The sequence below is a fragment of the Amblyomma maculatum genome, chromosome 6 (genome assembly GCF_055883805.1).
Source record: "Amblyomma maculatum isolate TAMU_Amacu chromosome 6, ASM5588380v1, whole genome shotgun sequence".
Classification (NCBI taxonomy): domain Eukaryota; kingdom Metazoa; phylum Arthropoda; class Arachnida; order Ixodida; family Ixodidae; genus Amblyomma; species Amblyomma maculatum.
The window spans coordinates 9,221,906-9,243,848 of NC_139349.1; the positions used below are offsets into that span (position 1 = coordinate 9,221,906).

The 21,943-nt window shown below is 45.3% G+C and overlaps 2 protein-coding genes across 10 annotated transcripts in view; both read left to right on the forward strand.

Moving 5' to 3' along the window:
• Nucleotides 1-2,654, forward strand: part of LOC146185033 (G patch domain-containing protein 4-like) — a 37,830-nt gene extending 35,176 nt beyond the window's left edge. For 6 of the 7 annotated variants that reach the window (XM_084606010.1, XM_084606011.1, XM_084606012.1 and 3 more), the window contains 2 exons: nt 155-205; nt 2,369-2,654. In XM_084606010.1, coding sequence (XP_084462136.1) covers nt 155-205; nt 2,369-2,645 — 328 coding nt within the window. In that variant the 3' untranslated portion in view covers nt 2,646-2,654. The remainder of the gene's footprint in view (nt 1-154; nt 206-2,368) is intronic. The other variant, XM_084606017.1, reaches the window with a different exon arrangement.
• A 1,199-nt stretch (nt 2,655-3,853) lies between these two features.
• atos (atos homolog atossa) overlaps nt 3,854-21,943 on the forward strand; it is a 99,844-nt gene continuing 81,754 nt past the window's right edge. For 2 of the 3 annotated variants that reach the window (XM_084606018.1, XM_084606021.1), the window contains exon 1: nt 3,854-4,049. The gene's annotated coding sequence lies outside the window, so the exon portion shown is untranslated. Of the gene's footprint in view, nt 4,050-4,070; nt 4,192-21,943 lie in introns of those variants that run through there. The other variant, XM_084606019.1, reaches the window with a different exon arrangement.

The following is a 21,943-nucleotide window of genomic DNA, read 5'->3' on the forward strand; positions in this document are numbered from 1 at the left end:
GCAGCACGCATGGAGAGGCTCCCGGAACAATAATGGCACACACGTTTTGCTAAAATCTCACCAATTGCAAAGACGCTCCAGCAGAAATAGCACAGCATGCCACCACTCGATTAATTAGCATATGCGGTTTCATCGGTAGTTTATTCTGTTGCAGAATACCAGATGAGGAATTGTTCAAGGCATGTGGCGGTCTCACAGCACACAAGTAAGTAATATTTGCACTTGAAATGATGAGTTCAAGATCTGCATGTAGGGAGAGCTCAAGCGTCGTCAAGTGTGTCAGTGCCATAATAATGCACTAGCTAGTTGACACATTATTATTTATTGTTATTTATCAAATATTGGCGTTCATCTGCATGTATGGAGAGCTCAAGCGTCGCCAAGTGTGTCAGTGCCATAATAATGCACTAGCTGGCTGACGCGTATTATTATTTATTGTTATTTATCAAATATTGCCAGCTGCCATTTGGCGGCCAAGGCAGTAGTGGGTACAAATGAAATAATTAGGAAAGGCTTAACCTGGTTGCGCCAGCAATAGTGTGCTGAGAATTGCTGATTTTAATCATGGTTTAGGTCAAAGTCGATTGTTAAATCAAACTTCAAAGGTCATGTCATGGTCAGTTATAGGCTAAGCTATACTGGCCTTAGTTTGAATTATTCACATGGGGCCAAATGGTTGTGAAGTCATGAAACAGCTTAGCCAGTCAGGGCGACTGCGTATGATGTTCAGCGGTGTTCAATTCTCATCTCATCTGTTTATATGGAAAGAGCTGTCCGAGCTGGCAGCTCATCTCAACTCAGTCATTCCATCTGGTGTCACAACATCACACAACCTGCCGACCAATTAATTAATGCCTGGCCTTGTCACCTAAGTACCCCCTGCCAGATGCATGCTTATGAGTTTAGTATAGTTTCTATGGTTTAACATCCCAAAGCGACTCAGGCTATGAGAGGTGCTATAGTGGAGGACTCGAGAAATTTCGACCACCTGGGGTTTTTTAATGTGTACTGACAAGTTACAACACACAGAGCACGGGCGCTTTGCTTTCCGCCTCCATCGAAAAGCGGCCGCCGTGGCCGGGATTCGATCTCGCATCCTTAATTAGTCACAGTAGTCGAGCACCGTAACCACTGCGCCGCCCCGGCAGGGGTGCATGCTTATGATTTTTTGAAGCTGCAAGCTTCAAACGATGGTTGTTATAGCAACAGTTAATAACATCATTTGCATTAATGGCATCACTAAACTGCATAGCAAATTAGAGTGATGGCACACGATTCCGATGCTTGGCATCGGAATTGTGGTATCGGACAAATATTAGTCGCATTCATCTAAAATTGTAAAGTGGACATCGGTCACGAAACAGAGGAGAAAAAAGGACATGAACAGAGCACTACATTGTGTCCTGAACCTGCTTGTGCGCTGCTGAGATTACCAAGTGGTTTTAGCTCCCACCTTGTATGTAGGAGGTGTGGGTCTCTGTCCCTAGTGCCACTGGTAGATGCCCATTAGTTTTCCAATGGGTGCAAGCTTTCTGCTGTCATGATGCTCAACTCTTCAATGATTAAATACATAAAAAAGATAGATCTTTCACCCAAACTTGTCTAAACAACAAAACACCTCATGTAATGGTGCTCTTTTGCTGAAGCTTCCCTTGCATCTTTAAAAGTTATAGTCATCATCACGAGCATAGCTAAAATAGGCCACTGTGTCATGTGAACATGCTATAGTATTGGTAACAATATAGAGAGCATGTATGTCATTGCCTAATTTCTGCCAGATTAGGTGTCAGTGATGTTATAACTTCATCACCTGAAAACCATTTCGTGCCTTTGGCCTTCTTTGGGAACTGATAAGTATGTACTGTAGATTTTCTTTTTTGCATATGTTGTGAGTGCAGCTACTGATTATCTGATTATTATGAATGGTATCACTGGTAACATATCCCCTACTGGTGTAGTTTATTTAGGATCACATATTTCAGATGTATAAAGCATATCTGGCTTTGATAGCTTAGAGAGACAGAACGTGTTCTTAGTGAAATACCATGTGCACTAGCTGTTATCTAGCCAGGATAAATAACTCTGCCATGATTGTCCAAAGCTTCCTGGCATGTACAGCAAATACATAATGGTAGTTTGAGCTAACTGGCCCATTAAATAGGGCAGCTCTGAGCTGGGATCGGAGACAGGGACTGGTCAAGGGTGTTTTAGATGTGCACGTGGCTCATAATGTGTGAGTATTGTCAGAATTTCCCCCACAGTATGTGCAGGTTAAGTTGCATCATTCTTTTCTTCACACTGAAGTGAAGGCTTTGTGAACAGCTTGCTGTGTGTTTGCAGATACAGGGCCATATTTTATCTTTTTCAGAGCTGCAAGGCATGGCCATAGTATGAGTGGAAAGCTGAAACGTGTGCAGAAACAAGATGGGCTGTTGTGCATGCCAAGCAATGGCAGGGACGAGCTGCCAAACAAAAGGGCTGTGCTGCTGAAAGACAGCTGTCAAGTTGTTGCACAAGATGATGGAAGTCCAAATGTGATGCTAGAACAGTTGAAAAAGAAGTCCCACAAAAGGAAGAAAAGGAAACTAAAACATGCTACAGATCATGTAGGCGGAAGCAGTATTAAAGGAATTATTTCGTGTTGAAAAACCTCATGACAACATGTAGTTGTGTCATTCATCTGTTTTCTCTGTTTACTGCATGCATGAGCAGCTTCCTTGAGGTGATTATTTTTGTCTGCAGCAAATTTATAGCCATAGTTGTAAAGTTATTTCACTATTAATCAAAGATTTCCCATATTTTGTCATAATTGAGTTTGGAGTGTGGAAGATAGCAGTAAGTCACCATTGGAAAGAAAAAGGTGAATTGTCGCAACATATTGGTATCATTTCCACCATCTGCTTGCTCCTTTGGCCACAACTGTAATCAAGCTTTATTATAGTTCAGAAAGGAGTGTTGCTTTAGGCTGACCTCTTTGCCTGTCTATAATTATTAGTCGAAAAGTAGTTCAATGCACGAATCTACCCGTTAATATAGTGTTTCCAGGTGAGAATGGCTTTAATGGTTCAAAGTTTTTGCCTTTTTTATGTATTGAGGTTTAGGATAACATCAACATCGCGTTTAATAATCAATTTCCGTTTCACTGATGCATGGAATGTTATGTAGTGCATACCGTGAAATGCGACGCTACACTGCAGCTGTATTGTAACAGGCAGCGCGGCGAGTATACCATCATATTTGGCTTCTGTCGGGTCTGTACTACGGGCTGCTACGCGTAGCAGCTGTAATACCGGGCCGCGGGCCACAACGGATGGCGACACACTGCATGCACCTCGATCGTGAGTATCCCAATGCAAATTCCTTGCATACCTCGTAACGCGTCTTAAGGTTTGGACGCAGGGAGAAAAAAAAAAAAAGGATAAAGTCTTGTAACAATTGCAGCTTCCGGATATTACCCAGTAACTCTAAATATTACCAATATTACTGTTGCGACACGCTGCATGCATTAAGCGTCGGAAGTATTCAGGCGATACGTCACAATAGAAGATCGAAAGGAGCGAACAAAGCCCGTCTGTAAAGGAGCCAAGCGTGGTAAGCTGGAGCGGTATCGCGTAATTTGTTTACACATGCTTTAAAGGGAAAGGAGAAGCGGCAAGCAAACGTCGGCAGTTTCTGCCGCTTCCACATAGAGGCTTCTAGCGCAGCTGCGGCGTGGCTTCGCGTGGAGGAGAAACAGCTGATTGCCCAAGTGCACGTGACCTCATGAACGACGCTGTTGCTACGCGTTCCGCGAGTGGTCGAGCTGGACGCCTCGCGATTGGTTGGCATTGTGCCAGTCACGTGGACATGCGACCTCTAGCGTGCGAGTTTGATCAGCTGTATGGCTCAGTTGTGTTGCAGAAGACAGTGCAGGAAGCGGACTGTTTTGAGCTGACATGCCAGGTGCTTGCAAGTCGCATTGCGACGTGGATGCTGCATTCAAGAGGGAAATCGCCTGACGGACGTTTTGGGCAGTGATGGTTGCTGGAAATTCCTTCGAACGTCTTGAGGTGAGCACGGTGCGAGCGCAAACCGCGGATCTAGCGCTGCACGCGTAAGCCTAAACCTCCCGTCACCGTCTGCTACACGGAGTTTATTGTTCGCTCCAGCACTGTGATATGCGTGCCTGTCTTGGAGGAAGACGTACCGCAGGTAACCACTGCATGCGTTTGTGCGTTTGCAGCCGTTCTTCGCGTTCGTCATCGACGTGAGACGATCGCATCGATCATTGTTTTTGTTTGACCTCTGACGCGTTGACGACGCAGATGATGTGATGCACCCATCGCGCAGACGACTTCTACCATCCAGCACAGCTGCTTGAATAAGCTAAACCGACAAAAATGGTTTGCTTCTGTTTTGCGCAAAGGAGACGCCATCTGTTAATTCTCAGCTAGGAAGCTGTTCGCATTGGTGGCAGTTGCTCGCAGTTTCATGAAAGCAAAATTTTGTATGCATGCAAGAGAGAATAATAGCAGCTAAGTAAAAAACTGCTGCACTGTTTAGTGCGTTAATATATGTATATTTATTTTTGTATTTGCGGAGCTATACTCTAAATTCTTTGTCTATCCTGCTCGTCTCCGCCTCGCCACAGCCGCATTGCGGCGTCTGGTTAAACCATCAACCGATCGTAACCTTGCAGACGTTGTTAAACGTGTCGTCGTAGGTTAGCGAAGGTTGAGGCCGTTTCTTGACATGTGCTGATCTCGTTAGCGTTTTCCTTTTTCGTTCGTTGGTCACGCGTGCTAGACGTTGTTCGGGCTGCTGCGGCTCGTCTTTGTGACGCAAGCAGCGTGAACTAAAAAAGGCTAGATGGGTCGCTCTTCGGGCACCCCTCCCTCGATGAGGTCATGCTCTTGTCCGTGCATCCTGGCACTGCCCCACTACAGCGGTCGCCGGCATTTCGCCGGAGAGCACAGTTAGGCCGTGCTCACGACCCTGTTTGCTGGGCCGCAGCTGTTCTTTTTAGTTCATCCCAACAACTGGTTTGGTTTCGCCTATTTGCATGCAAAGCGTCGCACTCCTCGCAGCACTTGTTACGGGGGGCGCCTTTGCACAGAATCCCCTTTTCGGGTGACGTAGCAGGACGTTTAATTTCATGCGTGCACGGGTTCTTTTGTTTTGTGTTGCGCCTGCATATGCATTGTTTTGCCTGGCAGCGTGTCAGGATCTTAGTTTTGATGGGAGTCAGGCTTTGCCATTGAAAGTGCTGGTGACATCTCGATATATCTGGCAGGGAAACTTGCGAGCCTTCATTTCGAGGTCAGTCGTACTTTCCTTCTCCTTCAATGTATGCTTTTCCGTAATGTTGTGCACAATGCGTCGGAACGTCGTTCTTAATTCTAGCCTTCTGCGTTGTTTTCCTGGGAGTGGTCGTCTCAGTTTTTTGTCGTGCATTGTTGGCGGCTGCAGCCTGTTTCTCTCTCTCCCTTTATCCAAGGTCATGGGTTCGAACTCGCCTGCCACACTTCGCTGGAAATGAAATGCAAAAGCGCGATCGGAGTGGGCTAAATTAATCCGAAGCCTTCCACTGCGGATGTTTCTTTTTGTCGCCTCGGGATTTGACTTTATCGCCCAGAGTTCGATTTTTTTTTTTTTTCGTTTATTTGGTAGTTGCCCCTATAGTAAAAATATTGGTTGGTTTGTGGGGTTTAACGTCCCAACGCAACGCAGGATACGAGAGACGCCGTAGTGGAGGACTCCGGAAATTTCGACCACCTGGGGTTCTTTAACGTGCTAGTAAAACTATTGCCTCATGTGCAATGTAGTTACAGGGCTCATGATAAATGCAGTTGATGAGGACAGTAATTGCATATGTTGCATTTGTAACATGTCCGAATTATGCAGAGCTTGTCTGAAAATACAGAAATGTATTGCATCAGCCAAAAGAGTATGAAGTGACGTACAGAGATCATGATGCCCTTATTCGTGTACTTCACATTTGCAGTTGAATAGATGTATTTCAATGACCTGTCTGCTTCTGGTTTTACGCACAACTGTTGTGCATAAAACGAACTCTCAGCTTATTTGCACCTAGCATTTATTTAGTCCTCTTAGGTGAATTTAGCAACCTTCACGTGTCAAATAGGGTGGCTTCTATATGCTATATAGCAAATACAGCAAATGACATTTGATGGGACAGTGATCAGGGTAGCATGTCATCTGTCATTTTATACATGCTGATATTGCCTCCATTAGTAACGTCGTTTTTTGTTTTTCCCGAAATTTCAGTGGTGATATGCTTCTTAGAAACAGTTTGAATTCACGATCTTTCACTTGTTCATTTGATATGTCGTGACATTGTAATGTTGCTAATTCCACCATCTAAAACACTACGAGATTCTGCACATCTATGTAAAAAATTAGGTGTCTTTCTTGAGGCTTCAACATATTATTTAGGTGGAACACTCTGTTCTAGACAGAAAAAAAAATCGTGCATCAAAAGGTTACATCTAGCTCCATCAAATGTTTTATTTATCTGTGTAAAAAAAAATAGTTCCTGCTACCTCAGGATCAAGTTGTATATCTTTTTATTTTGTGGCAGCTCTTTGTTTCTGCTTGTACTGTTTCAAAGTCTTGCTCTGTAATAGCATTGTGATATACATGTTTTGTTGTACTTGTTTCCCATTTTTACTTTGCTCCATTCTTACCAATAAAACTATTTACAGGTGCAGTGTTATCCTTAGCCTCACTTATTATTTTTAACTACTGTAATTAGTATCTGTCCAGCTACGTTGCTTGAATTTTTGGGCACATAGGTGAAGTTAGTAAGGCAGCGCGATTGTTTGTGCTTCTGGGTTGTCAGTTTGTTCAGTATTCAGCCACAGCATTATCTAAGAGTAGACCATTGCCTGCTGACTTATGGTCACAAACTACTACCATTGTTGGCACATTGGCTAACAAAAAACATGGCGTGGAATCCTAAAGCAAATTCTATTAATGCCTCTTTTTGAACATGCAAAATATAATTCATTCTGGCCGGCCTGTAATAAAATTTAGTTCTTAATTGGGCCGTCCTCCAAAAAACAACAAAAGAATGTTTAATTTTTTGCTTGGTGAAGCATGGATAGCTTCTAGACACACAATTTTGGTAGTTTGGACGCATGCTAGCTCCAGTCTGTTAGCATGTGACATTGCATCTGTTTCTAATAGGGTAAAGTGCTGCATGTGTAAAAGTATTACCAAGTAAAAGAGTCAGCTATTACTTATATTAAAAGGTTGTTTCATTTAATGATAGTAAAAAAAGTGCTTTTAACGAGCTGTTCCTCTTACTTGTATATAGATGTCAATGCCACTCTGAGCCACATGTGGAGTAGTGTTTAAATTGCTTAAATACAGATGCCTGTCCTTTGTCATATCTTTGTGAAAAATCCTTCTTGAGAGGCTTCACTCCTTTTTCTGTTGCCTAAATGCAGAGCAATTTAAAGCTTAAACACGAGAAATATTGCTTTCCCATTTAGTGACTAAAGTGCAATTGGATGAGTGCACAGGTCATAGCAAAGATAATAGCTGCTGTCAGCGGGGTCAGGTTTGCCAGTCATGTGGCAACAACAAACAGTATTGTTTCTGGGGTCTCTGATCACAGGCTTAAAAAGAAAAAGACTGTTGACAACAAATTCTTACTTACATGTTTCCTTTTTAAAAATGACATGTTCGGCATTAGTATATGTGGTATTCACCTTTGATCGCAAAATAATTCATGATGAGCTTCTTGATGCTGTTTCAGTTTCATCAACTGAACAATGGCTGTGATGTCTGGTCGGTGCTTGTAGGTCACATGAGACATGAAAAGTGTTGTGGTATAACTGATGCATAATATGTTAATGCCCTTGAGGCAAACTGGTTTAAGTGTTGTAGGGTCAAGAGTATGTATCAGTGATTATATTCAGTTAATGTTATGTGACAAACACCAAATATGTATCACAATAATCACTCAGCTGATGAAACTGAAACAGCGTCAAGCCGAAATTCATATATAAATTATTTCGTGGTTGGGGTTTTATACTACGAGGTGATCCACAAATTGTGATGTCTTATGCATCATTTGAATGAAGAAAGTTGCAACTAACACTAGTTGTCTATCACCTTTTAATGGTTGTTCAACCTTGGTGCCATTTTAACAGAAATGCAGTGTTTTTTATTTAGTAACATCGAAAACTGAAAATGGAATGCAAGAAGCAGGAGCAGTACCGAGCAAAACATATTTGATATAGCCATGGGGCTAGCCCTCTTATAGGTGCTGCACTTTCTTGAACCTGCAGTGATCTGTGTTGAACATGAGAGTTCTGCGATTCGATTGTTACTCTTCTGAGAACAAACTCTCAAGTTGTCATGTGATAATTTTTCTGTTTGAGGTAAGACTCAGAAATGCAAGTATTGAACCATATAAGTAGAATTTTTATTGGTGGTTCTTTTTCTTTGTCTACATGTGTTACCAAAACAATGGGAACTAATTGATGTCATTGTATATTTAAGCAACAGAACCCCTTTTTCCGCAAAAAGAACAGAGCAGTTTTATGCTCGAAAAGGACATAATACGTACATAAGTTATACAGTTATCAGACAATAGGCAGTTATCAGAAACAAATCATGATGACATCAAGTTTTTATAAAAATCTCAGGCTTGATATGTAACACCACAATCTGCCAGCCTACAATCTGAGTCCATAATTTTCTCATCATCATCATCGCAAGTTTGAATCAAATACCAGAAAAAAGCTTTACCGGCAATAAATGTGTTTTCCTGGTAAACAAATGCCAACGAGGCCACAAAAGTCCAAATAGTCAAATTTTTCTGAAAACTAAAATGGGACAGAGTTGACACCAAGGTCCCTTTCACTAAGTGATATCATATATGTTCACCTAATCATGTTTCTTGGCTAGATGGGAGCAACGCCTGCAAACAGTATGTGCCTGTAGGAGGGGAGAATAAGTGCCGACACCAAATTTTGGATGTGTTATCTTATTTGCCACTATTCCTAAGACAGCAGTGTGCAGTTGTACCGTGTTTAATTGGGCTACTTTGGCTCTTGAGCGAAACTGTCGATGAAGAATGTCATCCATATTGACGAAATGTGGAAAAAAATGCTTTCTATTAGGGTTTGCTTAGAGTGCTGAGTTATTTATAAATTTGACGAAAACTTGTGGTCTAAGCGCATTATCCTAGTTGCCATTACCACAAAAAAACAAACAATGTATCTGGAAATGCAAATCATAACAGTTCATAAGATGCATGATGGCATCTAGCAGTGTGATTACATGCCCCTAATACAGATGTTCATCTCCCACAAACAGGTACAACACGTTCAGGCACTACATTTGCTGAGCGCATCTATCAACATCTCAAAAGCTTCGAGAAAACTTCCTTCTAGGCCGTTCATGCAATATAATAAATGTTAAAAGATGCCTTAACCTGACATCTTGCCATTGGAATCCGTTAAACTTAAAAATAAACAGAGAAAATACTGCAGCCAAGGCATTTATATTTAAGGCCTTTCTCTGGTGTCTCACTCAAAACAGGAAAGGAGTGATTGAATTGAAGCATTCGTTTTTGCTCAAATTCCTGTCGATATTAATGCAATAAGAATGCATGGGTTCCAGTGAGCTCCATTTTCATCCTGTTCATTGTGTTGATCACAATTTTACATATTAATGAGGCAAAAATACATTGAGAAATTTTGTCTCAAGAAAAACTGTCCGTCTTAATGGGACTCATATTAAAAGGCCCATGAAAAGCTATTTCTAAAACTAAAAAACACACGAGCAGCAGGAATTTCCATCAGGCCCCACCACAATGTAAGAATTTTTACTCTAGCTTCAATAACTGAAAAGATATTGAAATTTACAGCCCCCCTCCCCCTCAACCTGGCGCATGCTGGCCAGCAAAAAAAAAGAAAAATCGCAAGGGTGCCTTACTGCACCCCAGCCTGCCTGCTTGACTTGGGAGCGTCCAATGAGTGGATGTCATTAGGAAGGGAGAGCGCTGGGGAAGTTTTTGCCCAAATCGATTGCGAGCGATTTTGTTGTTCACTGCCTTGAGGACTGCGGTCTTTGGTGTTGCTGTGATCAAGCAGCAATGATATCATTTTTTAATCGCATAACCTGTAATGAAAATTGACATCAGTCAGTGCACTGTTATTGAAAATGAAACAGCATAAGATGAAAATTTAAGTTACAGAATATTTCAATCCATGCATGCTAGCATCTTGTGCCCCATTACAAAGAGGAAAAAGTTTGCATTCATACTTCTTTAAAGGAGCTACACAGAATTTTGTTTATAAATATTATTGTTTACTCAACTCGTCCATTTTACAGCCTCGCATGGGACTAGAACTTTATTATAAATGCCAAGATCAATCACAAGTGTATGCTCATGATTGTTTTGATACTTCTTTCAGAGAATGTGAAAAATATTCATTTTATTGATATCCCATAAATTTTTTGCAGAACTGATTATTGAGGAAGATAGCGATTTCTGGTGGAAGTAGGCAGAGCTGGTTTAGCTGTATGGAGGCTGTTCCATATTACTTGAAAGTTGAGACAATAGGTGCACCTGCAGGCATGTTCGGAGTTTTACGGTACGGAGAGCAGTGCTGTCCAATTGCACTCCTCCTGCTTATTTAAAAAGTTAAGCATCGATTGGGCTCCTTTTGCATTGCCGTGCTGCCTAGTGGAGCACGAGTAGAAAGCATGTTGTCTGGGCAGCTCTGGAAGAAGACAGTCAAGAAAAATATCATTTGTGGAATGCATATTTATGGTGGATTTAATGCATATATTTGTGGTGTACATGTCTGTAGTGCTCAGAACTGTGGCGCAACGTAGACAAACACGTAGATAGAAGCACAACACAGCACAGATACAGTTTGAGTGCTCTTCTCTTGTATTGTTCCCCTTGTAGATGCAGCCCTAAGAGACCTTGAAAGTGCTGTTTATTTATTTTTCACTTATTTCGATGCCCTCCTAGCCCACATGGCATTACTGAGAGTAGTAGTAATAAACTATAACAGAGGAGCAAGTATCACAGAAATGAAAACTAATCTGAGTCTTTCATCATTGGCTTCACGGCAAACCCATATAATTCCACCTTACACAATAATTCTTTTTTCATAGAACCTATTGCATATCACATTGCATTGATCATTCCTGCAATGTAGCTATCCCTTTATGCAAAACAGATTCTTTCTTATGCTCATTTGTTCCCCGTACTTCTAAAGAATGGAATGATCTTCTGAATGAAATGATATCTATTACTGATACAAATAATTTTCTCAAAGTTTTAGCTTGCACTGTATAAGCACTGCCAGTTTTGTATTTACTAATAATGTTATTGTTAATTTCATAGCTAAGGTTTCGTATATAGGGTCTATAATTTAGGTGCCTGCTTTTTACATTAATACTCCCCTATTAAATGCCTTGCGGGCTTGAGCAATGAGCGTATAAATAAATAAATAAATAAAATACAAGAGGTAAATTACTTTTTTTTTTGGGGGGGGGGGGGAATTTAGGACATGCAAAAGAGATAGTCATATTGTCCTGTGCTTTTGTGTAAAGTTTTCACTTTTTTCTCCTCCTAAGCAGGCAAGGAAGTCACGTTTTTTTTTTTTTTCCTTACACACACACACACACACGTGACTGTCATTGCTTAGTTGTACAGGAACAGTTTTGTCTATAGTGTACAAAGTGCACCAAATGACTGGTTCAGCTGGCATTCCTTCAAGAAATATAATTGGCCCTACTTACCACAATGCTATAGAGCTTCACACTTGCACATCACACAGCTTGCTGGTCACCTCAGTTTTCCAAAGAACTTTGAGCACTAATGCTGTTGTTCAGCACAGTTTAGTCAGCTGTGGTAGCTGTGGTTTTGCCTAAAACAATCTACACCACTATTTCAATTTTTGAAAATGCCGTTTATCCTTTTTGCACTCATTTTTTCATTATGGTCTTCATGGCTATGGTTTTAACATGGAAAAACGGATGAGCTAGTCTGGAGAAATTGACAACTTATGGTTTACATTTGTTTAAACTGACTGCATTTAGCTGTCACATTCGTCTTATTTTGCCTCCATAGTTGTCTCCGATGCTATGCTTAGTGATTTAGAGACCTTTTCAGCATCGCGCTTATTTCCATCCTGCAGCTTTAAGTTTCGCCACTTTTCAAAGCTCCTGTTGGGACCATGCTGGGACTTCAGAAAGTGTCACATACGCAGCAACTCTCTTATTAGAAGCTGTGGCTGACATTAAAGGGAAGCTGAAGCGGTTCTCAAATTGGATGAAATGCTGTGGTTGGGAAGAAAAGACTTCGAAAATCATATGTGTAAATTTTTTCTCGATTCTGTCCGTTAGAACAGCCGCAATCGCCTTTTAAAAACCCGCCGCGGACACGCCCCCGTCGCCTCCGGAAGCGCCGGGTCGGGGGATGGCAAAATTGGAGAGCTGGCGGAAGTGACGCCATTCACGGGGAGCCGGCCAGTAAAGCCCCTCAATAAACTAAAAGTAGCGCCATCTCCTCTCTCCTCCTCCGGCGGCGCCGCTCCTCCTCTCGCATTTCGACCGTGGCTCCACCTACGGGGTGCGCGACTAGCGCGCGCTCTCCGGAGTAGGCGCCCTTCACAGCCGTCTCGATCAGCGCCGCGCGCGCGCGCCGATCGAGGCGGCCGTGCGCCGGGTCTCACCAGAGCCTTGCATTTTGTCGCAATGTGATCAGGTTAAAATATTACTCACTGCTGAAACATAATTACCGAATGTTGACAGGGATTTCCCGCCAGAATAGTTTCAGCTGTGAGTGTCATACATCACATATACGCGATTTCGGCGTTAGTTCAACTCGCCGTCATCTCCGTGTGTCCGTAGTTCGTCACATTTGACCACTCAGCGGCATGCTTTATAGAATTTGTAACTAGGCGGCGGACAGGAACAATTTTGGAACAGTCTGTGTATGGTTTCTTTGCAGCGTTGACTGGACTGCGAGCTGCCGGTAAACTTGAGAAGTGTGGCAGCAGCTGTCTTCCATGTATTTTCAACTTCACCTGCAGATCAAATTAACTATAGGCGGCGGAAGCTGCAGTCTGTGTGGAATCTTTGCAGCTTTGATTGACTTGTGAGCTACCGGTAAACTTGGGGAGGGAGGGAGCAGTTATTTTTTTTTATATTTGGCGTTGACACGGTGTCGTGTTCAGCTGCCATGGTGTGTCACCATACGTACACGATTTTGGCGTCGATTTAACTTGCCTTCACCTCCTTGAGTCCGTCAGCCATTGACAAAGATGCGCAACATGCTTGAAAAAAAAAAAATTAACTAGGCTGCGGAAGCTGCAGTCTGTGTGGTTTCTTTGCAGGTTGGACTGAATTGTAAGCTACCGTGAAACTTGAGAAGCGTGGTAGCAGTTTTTTTTTTATATTTTGCGCTGAAACGGTTCGGTTTCAACTGTCAGTGCGTGACACCATTTGTACGCGATGTCTGCGTTGGTTGAACTCGCCTTCACCACCGTGCTTCTATCAGCCGCCGGCCAAAGAGCGCAACATGCTTGAAAAAAAAAAATTAAATAGCCAGCGGGAACGATTTAGTAGCAGTCCGCGTGGCAGCAAAACACACGGCGATATGTGCCGCGCGCGCGCCGCCCGCCCCGCTGGAAAGGAGGAAGCTGCACGCCCAGAAAAAAAAAAAGCGCGCGCGCGCACGTGACGGCGCTCGGCCAATGAGAGGGTCGAACGACGACGGAGAGCGCAGGAGAGGAGGCGGGCGGCAAACTTCACATGTTGGCGCTACTTTTAGTTTATTGAGGGGCTTTACCGGCCAGCCGTCCTGCCCGTCCCGCATTGCTTGCTCCGCTGCGTCTCGCGCTTTGGCGTGGCGAACGACGATTCAACGTAATCCTTTGCTAGTGCCGTTTGGTTTTTCTAGTTCGAGCGTTCTGTGTGGAGTGGGTGTAGCGACAGGTGGCCATCATGCCGTCGTTCTGTGCAGCATTCGGCTGCGCGAACACTGGCGGCCGGGACGATGTGGTGTTTCACACGTTTCCAAAGGACAAGAAACTTTCAGCGCGGTGGGTCTCTGCCGCGAAGAGGAAAAATTTCGTACCTACAAAATCAACTGTGTTGTGCTCGAACCATTTCCGTGACAGTGACTATTATCGGAGCTTGGGAACGATGCGGGCACTCGGAATTCCAATTAAATCAGCGCAACTGAAGCCCGGAGTCGTTCCGTCAGTGTTCCCGCACAACAATAACGCCTCGCCACCTCCAAGAGCGGCCTCCTGGCAGCACAAGCAGTCCGCTTCATTATTCATCAGCGCGCAGCACATGCAGCTGCACCTAATTGAACAAAATCTGATTATTTGAACTTATAAATATTTGAGCAATGCAAACAATTTGCATTCGTGAACGCTTGACAAGGCTGATGATCGACAATAGTATAGCGTTCGTGCAAATTTTTCCTCGAGTAAAAATGGCAAACTCGTCGAGCCGCGGTATGCATATATCTGTTGTAAGTCATTCTGCTGGCTATCTCGCTGCGCAACACCACCAACTACATCCTGCCGAAACAAGACCAACGGAAAGCCGCAGACAAAAAGAGGTGCACAGGACGACGCGGCAAAGATCTGCCTCGTTTTCTAGCTGGCTTTACTTGTTTAAAATGTGCCAATTCACCTAGCTCTCCACTATACTACATCTCGTAGGACGACAGAAGAAAAAAAAATACAGGGGCGCACTTAATAGCACCCACGAATAGCTTCCTCTTTCATCTCGTTACACTGCAGTCCAGCAGTGAACTCACTAAACAGGTTTGGCGCTCTTTCGTAGTAATAAAAGGCCTTCGGATGTAAGTAAGCACCGTGCTCTAAATAAATGAAAAACAAATGCTTTACCCCGCGTGCCTCGTGTAAGCATGCCGGCGTTTTGAATTCGACATTACAGATGTCTGGTGTTTCGGCTGTTATGCAGCAGCCAGTAAGCAACAGCGTTTCGACGTGATTTACTTTATTACCACTTGCACATCTACATCGCAAAGATATGTAAAAACAAGCACCTACGCAAAACATACGTACCAGAGGAGATTTCAAACCCGTGAAAATGTCGCGGCGTCACTTTCTCCATCGGCGCACTCCGCGGCGTCGTTGGTTCCGCCGTTTTCTGCAGCCGCTGATGGCTCGAACATATATGGCGAGAGTCCAAACTTTTCACTACTGTCCGCGCTATCCATAATTTTCAAGACTAGGCTTTCCAGCCAACTGAAGCAACGCGCTAGCAACGCACTACGCAGCAACGCCGTCGGTGCAGGCCGGAGACCCGCGGGACGCCCGTAGATGACGTCACGACGGTTCCGACCACTCACAGGCGACAGTGGCGTTCGCTCGGCGCCCTGAGGCGCTGGCGCGCGTTTTCTTCTAAAAAACAGCTGTTTGCGTTTATTTAAGCCCTTTTTTCATGCGATATTCTTGTTCAGTGGACCAAAAACAACTAAATGCTGCCGAAAACTCAATTTTTTCGAAAAGTGCTTCAGCTTCCCTTTAAATGCAGGTCACTTAAGAAATGGGAAATAAGCACTGCCACACAAAATGTTGAACTGGCTAAAAGATAGATTAAAAAAAAAATGGTCGACACACTGAAGTCGGTGAAGTGTCGATATGCTTACTTACCTACGAATGACGTCATGTCATCTTGTTGAGACCTTGTAAGGGGTCGTGTTATGTGTGTGCAGCCTTATAATTTTACAGCCGCACGTTGTGCCACTCGATCTGCGCGAGTACTTTGGTGTGGCCGCTCGCTACTTCGAATATTGAAACAAATGAAAAATGAAGTGAGCTTAGAGCATGTAAACAGGATGAAAAGGTAGGTCGAAAAAATAAAAGGGATTGGCCGGATATATATACAACTGTCTAAAAGTATTGGTAGCCTTGAGGAAGTGGCCTTTTCACGCAGTGCATTGTGTTTAAAAATGATGCTTGTTGTATTTACCTGACAGTATTTTTCGTTCTTCATGTTGTGTTCATATGGCAGTGCATTTTTTTTTCTTCACTTTGTTCTGTTGCCTACGATTATTGTTTTCCCGCGATGTTATATTCCCATCCTGCTAAAATCCCTCGTATAAGGCAGTATCTGTAAGAAATAAATGGAAAATCACAGCCCCGCTGTGTGAATCGCTGTTTCGGGCGCTCGACTGTCGAGGCAGAGGACGTGTGTTCGATCCAGAGCGTGGCGTCCGTGTTTCTGTGGGGGTGAAATTAGGCGCCCGTGCACTGTGCGAGGTGCACAAGGAAAGTGAATTGTCCCCGATTAGAGGTGTGTGCGTGCGGGCAACAACAATCTGAGGCGGTGTATGGTTCCTTGCCACGAAACCAATGTCCGTCCGCTAGCAGCAGCGCACTGCGTATGCACCGCGTGGAAACGACCTTCCTGATCAATGCGTGACCCAGTTCTCTGGGCGGCGCCCTTGCACTTAAGGAAGGGAGAGCGCACTTCGCTTTGGACCGCCACTGCGCGAGCACATGCAAAATCGCCCCCTTGACGAACATTGGCGATTTATTGCCCGCTCCACTTTTTCTTCCAGTCCTGTGGACTGATGTCCGCAAAACAACCTACAGCGTCGTCGTGCTTGCTCACTCATGTATCATTGGATAACTTATACAGAGTACGAATGCACCGCATTAATTGCAAGCGCTGATTCACTACCGTTAATTATTTGTGATGAACATTTGAACTTTACGTTACAACGGCGTCATATATCGTTGAAAAGGTATCGGTGAATCCGAAAACAAACGCTATATCATGGAAAACCGAGCTATCGTGCTGTTCTCAGTTCAACCATGGTAAAGCTTCCAATTTTTATGCGCGCTCGTCACGTTGAGGGGAAGAGTTCCACTGGTCAAGGCCTAACGAGGAATTTAAGGAGATATAGACCGCCGTGCAAAGAAGAAGAAAAAAAAAAAAGCCGCTAGCTTTTGCTTCTGCTGGCGCTTCTCACGTGCCCTGCTCCTCGGTCGTCTGCGCGCCCGGCGCGACAAGCTTATTGCTCTGTGCAAGTGATCCCGGTCTGTTGTCCTTCCTATCTTTTCTTGTCCTTGCCATTATTTTCGCGACGCTGTCGGCACCACTGGGTGAGTCTCGCTTGTTTACGGCGTCCCTTTATCCCTGCCGACCGAAGACAAAGAACGGCGCTGGATGTGTCAGGATCTCTCCCTCTGTCGCGTTTGCTTGGCGCGCCAGCCCTTCGCTTTTCCCCGCCATCGACCGGACAGGGCTGAATTCCGTGAGGGCATGATTGATTCGGCGCTGCGGCACCGGGATCTCCTGCTTTCCCCCAGGGCCGTTGTTCTCGTGGATCTTCCTTCAACGGCTGCAGCCTCCCAGTGTGCGCAGTGCGGGCAGAGAGAGGCGATCGCCTTTGGCCCTTTGCGGCACCGATCTAGGATGAGGAAAGCGAGATCCAAATGAGACAGCCTCCTACGCGGCCTCTTTTCCTCTCTTGATACCTGCCCATCGGGAATCGACCATGACGACCGGTTGACGTCATACTGCGGGAAATGGGTGCAATTATCCAGGCTCGCGCAGCTTATCGTCGCGGGGGTCGCGGCAACAGCGATATACCTGTACTCGACCGGACGATGTGCGTTAGAACGACGGTCATGTTGATGGTAGCTGCAGATGTCTGGTCGGTTAGGCGTGCACTCGTGTGCGCTTTAGCACCTGCCATAAGTTGGACCGGAGTCTGTTAATGTTAAACTAGTGGTGAACGTCGGTAAAGATCGTTGCGGGAGTAAGGTACGTCATATTCATTTTGAGTGAGGATTATGGGTGCAACAAATCGCCTGTCTCAGCCAAGTGGTGATAGGGACGTCGGAAGGACATAGCCGAGCCTCGGTGTTCAAGAGATAACATGGAACTGTATACCATTATTTCATGAGTACGACACATTTTATATCTCAGTCAAATGACACCTTATTACCACTTGCCAAGTATACATGCGCACATCAAAGCCACACTCCACTAAAGCGAAAAAAACCGAAGAGATGCTAGTGGACATCAGACTGAGGTTTGGTTGATATTGTTTAACGTTCCGAAGCGACTGGGGCTGCGAATGACACCCAAGTGAAAGGCTTCGCGATTTCGGCAGCCTGGGGTTTCTTATCGTCAGTGACAACACAGAGTACGAGGGCGCCTTGCCTCTCGCCTCCATTGAAAAGCGGCCGCCGCGGCCAGGATTTGATCCCGTGTTCTTGAAATCGACATTTGAATACCTTATAACCATGCACTAATCCACCGTGGCGCTACGAGATTGGCAGGAGGAGTTAGTGGAAACGCAGTGGCATTCGCACATTTCACATCGCTTACCTATTCTGAGCTAATTTCAGTTCCTGGATCTCGATCCACGGCGTAATGTAATTCTCGTTGCTTCGTAGCGCATGCAGCCTCGCGAGTGCGTGGGTCGAGGACATTGGAAGTTTCGCTGCTTTGTTACGTAATGGAGAGGTGAGAAAGCCGGAAAACGCGAACGAGCGGCAGAATCGAGGATGAAAGAAAGGGGGAGGATATCGCACATGACTTCCAACTTCCTATCAGACAGTGCTAATATAAGGGATAAGTGACTTCCCTATGCGGAAGTGTGTGGGTGCGGAGCGGCGTTGTATGGGTTTCGTTATTTTTATCGTCATATCTCGGCGCACTTATCTGTTCCTCCGATGTGTTCTTTGTTTATCGCACTGTGAACAAGTTTCTATGTGCCCCAGTGAATATCGCTTCCGGGGGCGTCGCACCAAGTCTGAGTGCCGTGTGTACATACACAAGTAAACTGCGCGTGCTTATCCAGGACTAAGTCGGGTGTCCCGAACTCTCCTGGGCAGTTTCCATAACACTGTCAAGAAGCTCCGGACCGCCCATTCCAGGCCGGCTGTTGTAACGAGATAAGATGCGGACCGAATACAACACGAACACGTTTTTCGGGATTTCGACGCTCAAATGCCGACGTAGTCATTAGCTTAATTTTTAATTATTGGGCATGATTCACAGGGTGGCGTAATGTCAAGTTTAACATTTCAGTTGTTAATATCTTTAACCTCCGTTGGCTCCGACCGTCTGATATGTTTTTGTGCTCGCCACTGTGTTGCGTGCTGGTTACATTTGTTGTCATTTGTATTAGGAGTGGTAAGCGAAGTCGGCTGAAACTTCTCTTTCTTGCGAACTGTATAAATTACGGTTGCGTCATCGTAAAATATCCAGATTTTTTATCTTATCTCATCTCCGTTGCACCACTCCACGTGAAGCGCCTCCTTGTGTATTGAAGATAGAACGCCACCAGGCCCACAAAAATTTAACTGCATTTGCACGTGACGCTCATTCGTAGCAGTTAGCAAAGCTTTCGACGCACCCGATGATAACAGACCGTTGAGGTCGTCCACTGAAGTTGATCCTTTTCTTATTGCGAAATCAATACTACGACAGCCAAAGTAAAGAGGCGTAGCTACTGTCTCCTCTTAAAAAAAAACAGCCTGCCATGACATTTGAATTCACGTTAACCCTATGCCACTGGCAGGAGCTGCCAACTCGGGTCGCTCCATTCATAAGGGAGGGTGATATCAGAATCAGCCTGTCAGAACCGTTTGTATTCTCGTTACCCCTACGACACGCAGGCAGGTCTATAAGGCTTGGTTGAAGCGTGACTTTATATGTGGGCTGGTAGCTTACGCTCTCGCGTCATATTAAAGGATGGTGTCCCCAATAATGTAGCACCTTACACTTCCGCCGTTGCTTGCGCGATTCAACTAGGGTTAGCCAGAGCTGAAGCACAACTATTTTTTTTTTCTTTTCCCTTTTATTGGGGCTCATTCCATAAGAGACAAACATAAATAGTAGGAAATGCCGGTCGCCAGCCCAGATACCACAATCTTATACAAATCGGAATCAATGAAAATGTCCGGGTGGTTGTTGAGAGAGTGTGCGAACGGCACTGTCAGCACCTACTAGCTCTGCTAACTACGGGACACCGAGGAGAGCGGCAGCACCGACACCGTATTCGCGTGATGCCCTCGACATGCCTTGCTGTCCCCGCACCCGTGACTGTCTCTCGTTCCGTCTTCCGTGGGCAGGCGTCCACGACGGCCCGCCGCTTTGACAGCAGCTCCCCATTCTCCCATCCCCTCGGGGGTATTCCGCGCGGACTCCGGTCTCGGCGCGGGTTTTTCCACGCGGGCATGTGGATCGATAGGCTCCGCACGTTGCCTGCCGCTTTTCAGGAAGGATTCCTCCCAACCGAGTCTCACATTCAGCGGCGCCTCCGTGCGGGGCCGCGCAGAAAGGCTTCATGTGCCTTGTCGGCGGCAGTGCACTGTTGCATACGCGGGTCGATACCCTCTTGAGTGCATTGAGTCTTCCTCCTCCTTCTCCTGTCCTATGCGCTTGGCTCCGACGACGTGCTGTGCTCTTCGCGCTTATTTTGGGGCGTTTGCCTTTGCCTAACTAGATTAAGAGAATTCTCGACGCGTTAGAGCGAATAATTGTTGACGCTGAAGGTTTCTTTAGAGCACCGGCCAGCTAGTCACGTGCAGTTGCACGCATGTCTTTTCAATGTAATTGGCATCTGCTGAACTGCGCAAAATTAACTGACATTGTCTCGAAGAAGCTGCAGTTTTGACACTGTCAGCCAGCATGTTCATCATACAAGGACATTGCATTGCTATAAGTAGGTCAATTTCAAAGCATAATCGAGGACCTGTAGTGAGTCAAACCAGCGCGATTGGTCTAAAAATGTGTAGAGAACTGATTTAACGCGGGTGCTGGGTAGCCCATCGTCGATGATGACAGCTGGCTGGATTCCAAAGAAAGACATGCCTAGAGGAGCGGCCGAAGAAAGTTAGGTGGACGGATGGGACCAGAGAATTGCATGCCTATGGGAGGTGCCCTGCAGCAGACGATGATAAGAAATAGCGATTGGTGTTAGGCGCCTTGTCAGTTTTGCGAGAACAACGGTTATGAACCCTAGCTGTCTCTCTGTGCAGTACTGCAGTTTCTCTCGGCGTGTGGTTAAGTCGAAGTGAGCCTGTCGCGTTACGAGGAGTATACCCATTTGTTCGGGTACATTCGCCCAAAGCGGAATGTCAATACCGCGATAGTTAAGCATGATTAGCGCGCATGTGCTGTTTTTATTTTCCTATTTGTACATGTAGAGTTTCGCCGTGTCGCTTTTTCAGGTGAAGATACTATTTAACCAGATCTCAGAAGGTGCGCGCGTACTGCAGTGTGTAGCAGTGATGCCCCTTTGTGATGCCTTAGAGGCAAGAGCCAGGTTTAAAGAGCTTTACTCCTGGGCTTTATTATTTCTTGCCTTCTCACGCGACTTGGCCTAAACGCAGTTGCCGTTGTTACGATTCAGCATTGCAGCCTGAAACTCGAGCGCGGTGTGGCTAGTCCCGTCGCTGTGCATGTGATATCGGACGCAGCAGGCGCAACTTTCAGTTCCCACGTTACACGTTTGCTCTCCGGTAGGGGACAGTGGGAGGCGGTTACAGCGTTGTCGGGTGTTTTTTTCACTCGGGAGACCTGCCTTGTTGGAGACTCGAGAAATGAGCTGACGCCCTGCGGTGTCTCACGCAGTCACGAGTGGTGGCGCACATTGTTCACCGGAGCCGTACCGTGTCGGAGAAAACACGCACGATTCATTCACCTCGTGCGGCGTCCCCTTGGCGTGAAGGATTTCATCTGGGTGGCTGCGCGTAGCCGAGCAGCGGAACTGTTCCGAGGACTACGGGAGACACAGTGGAGAGTCATTCGTTATAAGTGTTGCCTGTGCGGGACTTACGGTGCGAAGCGTCGCTCGGGAAGGGTTTTATGGATAGTGCAGCACGCGACCGTTCGGTAATTCTAACAGCCTTGACGTGCTTGCAACATATCTACCGCCCAATCATCTACTCTGTTT